The sequence below is a fragment of the Schistocerca nitens genome, chromosome 1 (genome assembly GCF_023898315.1).
Source record: "Schistocerca nitens isolate TAMUIC-IGC-003100 chromosome 1, iqSchNite1.1, whole genome shotgun sequence".
Taxonomy (NCBI): Eukaryota; Metazoa; Arthropoda; class Insecta; order Orthoptera; family Acrididae; genus Schistocerca; species Schistocerca nitens.
In genome coordinates this window covers 471,960,588-471,970,187 of record NC_064614.1, presented here as the reverse complement: position 1 = coordinate 471,970,187, position 9,600 = coordinate 471,960,588, and the positions used below count along the sequence as shown (strand labels likewise).

General features: G+C 35.1%; 1 protein-coding gene across 1 annotated transcript; it reads right to left on the bottom strand.

The window, feature by feature from the left end:
• Window positions 1-696: 696 nt before the first annotated feature.
• On the bottom strand, window positions 697-9,071 carry LOC126251921 (pyrimidodiazepine synthase-like). The gene is made up of 6 exons (XM_049952667.1): window positions 8,938-9,071; window positions 8,751-8,856; window positions 8,441-8,663; window positions 7,479-7,614; window positions 2,576-2,691; window positions 697-2,487 (listed from the first exon to the last, which is right to left on the bottom strand). The coding sequence occupies exons 1-6, from the start codon at window positions 8,960-8,962 to the stop codon at window positions 2,356-2,358; spliced, it is 738 nt and encodes a 245-aa protein (XP_049808624.1). The 5' UTR covers window positions 8,963-9,071; the 3' UTR covers window positions 697-2,355.
• Window positions 9,072-9,600: the final 529 nt, after the last annotated feature.

Below are 9,600 nucleotides of genomic sequence, written 5' to 3'. Positions count from 1 at the left end.
ACATGCTGTAAGTTTCATTCATCATATCACTTTGTGTGTCAGTTTTTTATTCCATGTGTTAGTCCTCACCACCCTGTTGAGGCACCCCTCCTACTTCTGTTGTCCCCCCGTTGTAAACACACTAAGCTTGGTCTGCTAGAGAAGTCTTCACTCCAGGCACATAAATACACTACTATTCTGTGAGGATTAGGTAAATATGTCTGTTGAATGACACTGAGGAAAACCACTCCATCAACTCGAGTCCAAGTTGAACTAGAGTCCAAGTGGAGACCAAAGATTTTTTTCCCCCAAAATAAAGATAATCGCAGTATCTGGATTTTATCTGTTACATTACCTTCTCACCTTACAATCTTGTGAGTCACTTTTCTGCCTTATAAAAGTGGTTTATAAACTATAAACCAAAATACATAATATGGTTAGACTACAGATAAAAATGTTCCTCTGTTGTAGGAAATGCTGAGCATGTTTTTAATTATACCTTTTAGTTTCAATGGCAGATGGACACCAATATTTGACTGAATATGAAAGATGAAGACGTAAGGAACTCGTGTCACAATTTACAGAATTCATTTTGTAAACAAAACATTTAAGGGAGAAGAGTATTGTAAGAATACTGTATGTTACAAAGTGAAAGGTAAAACAATAAATTGAATTTTAAACTTGGGTTCACAGTAGACATAGAAAAAAAAAACATAATTTTCGTTTTTTAATAATTACAAAAACCTTTAATTAAATATTAGTCTGTAAATACATTACATCACAGGAAGTATTTTGGTGTTTCTCAAATGCAGTTGCAACAGCAGTGTGCAGAATCTCAGTAAGAGAAAATTTGCATAGAACACTACAACTGTTTAACAAAGAAATTTATTAATAAGAAAAAAGGTTCAAAGCACCATATAGTTTCCAGGCACATACACTTCTTGTGAAATTACTATCACAGCAAGCACATAATGCAGTGGATACAGGAATACTACATCACAATCTAAGCACCAGTATTAAAGCAGCACACCTGTGAACACTTACAGTAAGAATTGTGTTACTATCGATAGTTAGCCAAATTGACAAAAGCTCTAATTAAGCAGACTAAACAATTAGTGGGCACAAACAAGGTTATAATGCCATGTTAGAAACATATTACATACTAAAATAAGGTGTAGTTTAATCAGTTAGATCAATTGTAAGTAAATATGTGAACACTATTATGGTCTTCCTTTCACCTCAAACATAAAAAATTTCTAAAATGGTGAATGTTATATTACTACAATGAACACAGAGTAATTTTTTGTGCAACACAAGCAATCACAACAACAGTTTTACTGTTAAATATAAATAATGTTGATCCAGATGAAATGCAGCATAACAGAAGTTGCCACTTAAACTCCCTGTATATAGAAAGAGCAAACCAGTGAAGCCAGAATTTATTACTATATACCAGTAAAGTCAGCAGACATGTAGAAAAGTTTTTTAAACAGAAAGTTCGCCTAAAAACATCACAACATGCACTGCACATGTCACCATATATAGCATAAATGATCTTTAGTTACAAAAATATCACCAAAAAGAAGAACCATTCCTTATGTGTTATGGATCCACTTTTTTTGGATTCCCTTGATGGACTACTGTTAAATGCTCTTCTTACAAAGCAAAAGATTTTTAAATCAATACCAATCACATAAACATCAATAACCTAGTTCTCTTTAACAAATTAACATTTATATGTATTTCCTCTCGAATGAAAAATTTTATAAATTAAAACGCAAAAATAATAAGATAACGCAGTCATTTTACATATGCTTGGAATGAGGTTCTAGAATAATTCTTACAGTCTTTTTAAATGCATTGAACTTTAAAGCAGATACAAGTTTTAGGCACAATAGCCAACATGATAAATAATCTGACCATTCTAAATAATACAATCATTGGCTCGTTGTACACTTCATAATGCACCCATATACATTCAAGCACCATGAACATAAGTGTGAGATTGCTTCCTATAATGGACTTTCAGATAGCCCACAAAATAAAGTAAATCATATTAAACTCCATATTTCGCACAAAACATTCATTGCACCATACATACAGCTCCATCAGATATAACAGATTTCTGAACAAAATTGTTTCTTACAAACCATGAAAATTAATTGGACTTCCTAACAAATTAATCACAAGAAAAATTATTAAATTTTCCTGCACCAAAGTGTGGGAAGAGCTTAATATGCATTTGTACTATAATGAAGAAAATAAAAATAAAACTTAATATCAATCAGTTACAAACACTCTGAAGGCACACATTCCAAAGAAAATTCTAGTGTTTCAAGTACATCTTGTTCCCGTTGTATTTGATACGATATTCCATCAATTGATAACAAGCATATCATAATCAGGATATCCAGCTTTACGGCTCTGAAAGTATTTTGCATGTACTTGTGGTTCCAAGTAACTTTCCTTCACAGCTTCATCTTCTTTCATCTGGTTCCTCCACTCCATCTGGAATTATTTTGTAGAAACAGAATTGTTATAAAAGCTTTTAGCAACACAAAATAGGGAAGCTATTTCAAATAATGAAGCTACTCACCAGTCTCTTAAACCTGTCCCTGGGTAGAAGAAATTGGTCACCACCCAAAACCTTCATCATATCTGACCGTTCACACCAAGGCCATATCATGTAATCGAGCATTCCAGGTCTGTCACCTTAGATAGAGAGAAACATTAGAAAATAGGAAATACACAATATAAGGAATACATGGGGTCCTGGCAAGACTATGGTTAAACAAAGTTTGCAGTATCATACATCTGCGTTGTCTTGTGCGACATCATGTTGGGAGGATGTAGTTGAAATGGACTGGTTATCAGAATACTTGTCGAAGTGTGCAATGGTGCTCTCTCACATTGACACTTGTTAGTGACTTATTTTGATGTGGGTAGTTGTACATTTGTTTTCAAGTTTGGAATTATTAGTTCTGTGTTAAGGGCTAGAGATTTAATTTTATGTTTAATTTTTTATTAGCTACGGATACGACAAAGTCCATGAATAGGTTGTGCGTGCCACATGGGAGATGACATGTTGACCAGTGTTAAATTACTACAGCTATCTGAGTATGTGAATTATCAAGTGTATGGAGAAGGTGTGAGGCTGAACAAAACTGCTGCATCTCAGACCAGGGATCAGTATATGTAGTATGTAGGGTATGCATGTTGATGTGCATAATTGTCAGTCTTTTGAAATTGGTATTATTACAGCATTTTACGAATTTTGGGGTTGTGGAGTTACATGTAGGTAATAATCTTAGATTTTGATTGGCAGGTATTGTTGACTTAGTTTGACCTACATTGGTGACATTTAGTTCTTGATATTAGATATATGAGTGAGTTAGTGTTTTCGTATTGCAGACTCCATTTCAGCTAGCCAACAGAAAGTTAAAATTCCAGTTTTTCAGCGACCTTTTCTGAGGTTTCATTGAAAGTCAAGGATTTCTCCTTTTTTCATTTTTGTGTGAGTATTTTTTTTTTTTTTTTGTTTGTTTATCTTCTCATTATAAAGGTGGTTGTATATTTGGTTTGTCTTCATCGCCCAAAAACCCCTAATTCCCATATTGTCCCATTAGTTTCATGTTATTTCTGCATTTAAATATTATTTGTGTGATTTATGTCAGCTTGTAAGTATAATGCATGAAGTCATGGCCACCATATTAGCAAAGCTGAAAACAAGGGTGTCCTGCACCCTGATGATTTCAGGTCAATACCTAAAGGAGTACCACAACCTTAAGTTGTTCCGATTGAGCACAGGATGGGGGAAAAAAAAATTTTAAACATACATTTCTCAAATGAAATATTTCAGTATTCATCTTCAAAGTGTTTAGGAAAATCATGAAATCTACATCTGAAAGATGGGACAGGGATTTGAAACCCACTTTTCCAGAGTACATGTCCCGTATCTTAATGTACCCATCTCAGTATAACACGTTATAATGCAAAATTTTAAAGCTGCTCACCAGAATATGATAAAGTGAAAAAAAAAAAACTAAAAAATGAAAAAGTCAATTACAACCTAATGATTCGTCTGAAAAAAAGTTATATCTTACAAAAGTCTGAACTATGTAACACAGAAATTCTTTTCTCTTACCCTAATACATATTAGATTTGTCTGTCATTCTCACAGAGACTGAAGTACTTTTAAAGAACAAATTGTCACAAATATATCAGGACTGCTTGTTGCTTGCTGATTATCAGTAATGCCGTCAAAAACAGTCAGGATTGCCCAGATGGCTCACTGCTGGTTCAGATGTCATAGCATTGGGAGTTTAGTATTGCATCACCCAAAAAACTCCAATTTTTACCTCTCATAATGCTACATCCACATGAAAAACACAAAGTTATTACAGATGTGAACGAACAGTGGAAATTTGTGAGCTAAATGGCCTCCATAAAAATCCACCTTCGCAACAGGAAGAGGGCTACAGAGCTGCAATGGAGAACTTGACTCACTTTTACTGTTTCAATTAATGGGCAGAAAACCACACTAAACCAAATCCTCCCAAGTAACTCTAAACAATACATGGCATTCTGACCGTTTTTAGTAAACCAAGTGATTTGCTTCTCCTTGGAGCTTGAAGTACTCTCAAATTGCACACATTGAACTGCCTAGAAAAAATGTTTTGCAGAGACAGGAGAAACGCAGAAATGTAGCAAAACGGCATAATAAAAATCAATGTAAGAATATTCTTGTTGGGACAGAACTGTTGCTTACAACTGCAGGAATTGCCACCAGGGTAAGGACACTGAAGGCAAAGAGAGAAATATGAAATTTCAATGAGATCTTTGCAGACAGAAGAAATTTGAGTTGGATAAGAATGGGGAAGGAAATCAGGTGTGACCATTTACAAACAGCTTATTGTGGTATATGCCAATGGAAAACCAAAATTTGCATGAGCCAATAGGGATCTGAATCTCATTCCACTCACTTAATAGGAATTAAAGTGCAATTGGGTTAAAATGAGTATTAGCTACAGTAAAGCTGTCATCAGTCTGAAGGTTGTTTAGAACACCACAGTACTTTACTAAGCATGGTCCTTTTGAGAGGTAGTATGCCATTGCCTTTCTCTGATCTATGAACTGATTTACCCAGCCAGTTATAGGGAGATCTACAGTTTAACATGGATTCCGAAAAATGGCGCAACTCATAATTTTTCATGTCAACAAAAATTTCCAGAGTGAAAAAGTGGCAAGTGACGAAGAAAAATCTTTGGATTGACAATCATTATTACTCCAATTCTTCTCATTTATTTGTGCTTCTTATACATTTGTATTCCTTGTCTGCACAAGGAGAACCTGTATGAAGGTGGTTGTTGCAACCCATTTGCCGTTTCCACAAACACATGAAGAACTCCCTCCTTTTCACTCTATCACAACATAGAACTGCATCTTTCTTAACCAGCAACAAAGCCTTTGCTCAACAAAACATATGTTTTGTTTTCTACTGCATACTGGAATTAAATCAGTGAACCAAGAACATCTCGAAAAATTGCCTAGAACGGTAAAGGTTGGATGCTACTGACCTCAAAGTGTGAAGCACGATCACACAAACGTAGTTTGAAGGGGCTGCATCGAAGATAATAATATATATTTATTTATTTGATCATGTCCAGTAATTTCTTGTTTTATGCTATTTACTGGACATTTTTAAATAATTAATCATTATCAATTGTCCCTGCATGAAATAATATAAGTCAAGTTTGAAACATCCATTATACAAATTAAAAGGAAACACTGCCACAAAAGTACTGAAGAGGCCATTGTTTGATGTATTCACGTTCATTGCAAAGCTTGAGTACTTCAGAAATACACAATAATCAAAATTTTCCTGCTTGCTCACAAAGGCAAAGTGTGGATGACACAAGATCTCAGCACATTTCATGTAAACCTGGTACAGTGAGTGTGTGTGTGTGTGTGTGTGTGTGTGTGTGTGTGTGTGTGTGTGCGCGCGCGCGCACGAGAGAGAGAGATGGACACTTAAATGTGCACTGAACTCGTTTATTTATTTTCAGAAGTCACATTTACTGCTACCTATACTGTATGGGTTGGTAAAAGTAACGACCAGTGACATTGTCAACTCCCTTGCTTCACTCCCTAACATAATACCTCCGTAGACCAACAATTCCAAACACACAAAAAAGCAATTTACTACCTACTGTAATGGCTGCTATCTTGCTGCACATTAAGTGTTTTGTTACATCTGAAACATTGGCAATGATCAGAAGTAGAAAACGCTCTTGGCCTTGAAGTATCCCGACAAGTACCCATTTCTACCAATCCGTAGGTTGGCTGCCTGGTGGTAGAGAAATCAGAACTGCAAAAGCACAAATTTCAAGAAAACCCATGGAGTTGCCAGTTGAGATTAAAAGCTCATGTATGATTTGATACAAAGGAAATGTACTCAGTTTTCCTTCATGGCAGGAGTGGAGGAGGTGGAATAGGCAGAACTCCAATAAATCACAATTTCATCGGCAACAGGGAGTGGAAGATAACAATAGTTTCAGCTTGAGATATACCTGGATAAAAATATTCTGCGCACCCCAGCTTACTAAAGGTTATATTCAAACATAAGTATGGGATACACAAAGATGAAAGGTGAAAATCTGACTCTTTGGAACTAAATTATGGAAAGAGATTTCAGATGGAGTGATGAGACAGAGAGAAAGGAATTCAGTTGTGGCATCACATTAACCACCTGTTATGTGAATTACATAAACACAAATCTGGGTGGTTGTGATCTCACTATCCCTGAATGGAAGTTGAGAGACTTAACCAGATCACTTATTTTATTCCATAGCACATCCAACTACATCATCAACAATCATCATCTATTAAAGTGTTGGGTAGTGTAATCTAGTATATTGCCTCTTAATGATGTGATCTTTGAAATAAGCAGATATGTGTAGCCACAATCACTCTGGCCATTCACTATTGTGGATTATATTTCGACTGGAGCAACTCTGTGCTCAGGTTTCTTATTATGTGACACTAGTTACATAGTTAAAAAAGAGACTAACATTAAGAAATATGGAATAAAATGCAGCAAGAAAGGGGGATACAAGATCTGGCTATTATGCAATACACATTTTCTGAATATGCCTTGCCACTTAGTTATATTACAAACACGTTAACATGGGGTGACAGACGTCAAACTGTTACCACTACATTTATTTCATATTTATATTTGTTACCTTCACAAATTCTCAAAATAAATGTCACCTCCCAACCTATTCTAGACCCTGGGCTACATTATGTATAAGACAAACACAAGCAAGATTTCTAGAGGAGAAAGAAACGCTCACTTAACTTTAGTGCATATTGAAAACACTCTAATCATAATAAAAAAAGTCGTCGGTTATTCACAGCCCTAACAGCAACATTTCAATGTAACACAAACAACAACAACAACAACAACAAAAGTGAAGAAATAACATACGAACACAAACCTCCAAAAAATGGTTTCCCTCTCTCAACTAGTTCCCGTTCATATAAATCAAGCCCCTGAAAGAATTCTTCTAACTGATCTTCATTGAGATTGGAATTAGCTGTATGGTAATAAACTTTGAGCATTGACTGAATGACCTGCAAATAAGAACATGAATTAGTAACGAATGTTTTATGGAACTTTCACAAAATAATGCATTTCACATTCACAATACATCATAAAAACAAGTACTACTTATGTTGTTACATGATGCTCATATTACATTTAACAGCACCTGCAGTAAGTAAGATATAACTAGCAGTCACTTTTTAATTTGTTCAGGCACACCACATCATTACACTGATATTTCCTATTCTGTATATATTGAATCACTATAAAAGATCATACTATTCTCGATGCACCAATCAACACAAACATCATTTCTAATCTGTTTCCTTACAATTACACTTTCAATTGAATGATAAACACGTCACAAAATTCTGAAGTTATGATACAACTGGGTGCATTCTCCTCACAAAAGTACCATGAAGTAGTTTCAGTTGAATCATGTTCGAGATCTACTGATGATTTTCTGAAGAATTCACTGCAGGAAGGTAGTCAATGTATTATACATACTCAACAATACACAGGAACAGCTTTACATGTATCCAATAAATATTACACAGCTTTTGGCTGAAAGATCAACATTAGGTATCACGATTGAAACATATTGAGCACGAGCAATAAATTTACTATGGGGCACGCACAACTGCAAGGATGAACTAATAAACGATTACGTATTACCAAAGAATTATCCCCATCGTTTTAACTGTCAATAAATACCTACCAGTAAACAGCATTCCCTGTAAATTTTTCTCGAATTGTGCGTATATAAGAATTGGAATAATGAAAATTATTTTGAAGGGTATAACAGATATTTTTATATTATATTCAACTGAGTAGATTTTCGTATGGGAAACAAACCTTATTGAAATGATCGATCATTATCTTGTCCTTCGCCTTTTTGAGTGGGTCTCTTGAATACAGAGATCTGCTAGGGTATTTCTCATCAAGGAAATCACAAATTATTAAGCTTTCATAAAGTGTGTCGCCACTTTCAAGTTCAATTGCCGGCACTTTACCAAAAGGGCTCTTCTCATACAACCAATCGGGCTTTTCCGTCAAGTCAACATTAACAACGTCGTATCTGCAAAATAAAAAAAAATGAAATTCGCTATACACAGCAGAAACAGGAATTTAGGAAAATGTACATGCTTTAGAAAAATAGACATACGGAATTCTTTTCGCATCTAAAACCAAGTGGACTCTCTGTGCATACGGGCAAAATCTCATACTAAAGAGCCTCAATTTTCCTTTAGGAAACGGTGGCAGTCTGGATCCTGAAACAAAGAAAATTATTGGTATTTGGACGCACAAACAGTAATTCCAACACAATAAATAGCAAACTACGTTGATTTTACCTCTGCTTAAATGTTTTTGGCTCATTTTAGAATAAAATTGGCTTAAGACACAATTCAAACGAGAAACGCCACACCCGGCAACACTACCTCACACCAAGCAATCAAGGATAACACTGCATCGGCAAAGGTATACCCTGGCAACGGCGACCAGAGATAATAAACGAAGCTTAAATATTCGTGTATATTAACTAACAGAAAATAAAGCCCATTGGTTTCCTTAGTCCACAAAATACCTGTCATAAACAAATTCAGTAATTTTTTATCCACTTTGCCAAACCCTGTAGTTACAGCATTTCATAATTTTCTCATTGCCGAACATACACAGCAGAGGAATAACAAATTGTACGGCTCTTGCTGTTTAGCTAAAAACATTGCTGAGTCACCGTTCATTGAACTGTCATATTTAGGATGATAATCAGAGCTTTACGCCTTAGCAACTAAAGTTAACCAGTACTGAAAATACTTCACTAAGCAAAAGAATAGAAAAATGTTCGTTAAATGTTGATATTCTGCTGCAAATCTTTAATTTTATATAAATGGTTCTTGAACTGTGATGAATAAAAAAATCATGTTTCTCCGACTTTTTCAGAAGAAGTAAACGAAAAATGTGCTGGGAAGAAGCTAATAATACATCCACACTGCATGCTTGGCTCACCGTAGATT

What these genes read in the sequence shown, in the direction of transcription:
- LOC126251921 (XM_049952667.1), bottom strand. Translation starts at nt 8,962, where the DNA reads ATGAGCCAAAAACATTTAAGCAGAG. An exon ending in CCAAAAACATTTAAGCAGAG is followed by an intron (nt 8,857 to 8,937) that starts GTAAAATCAACG and finishes TCTTTGTTTCAG; the next exon opens with GATCCAGACTGCCACCGTTT. An exon ending in TTAGATGCGAAAAGAATTCC is followed by an intron (nt 8,664 to 8,750) that starts GTATGTCTATTT and finishes TTTATTTTGCAG; the next exon opens with ATACGACGTTGTTAATGTTG.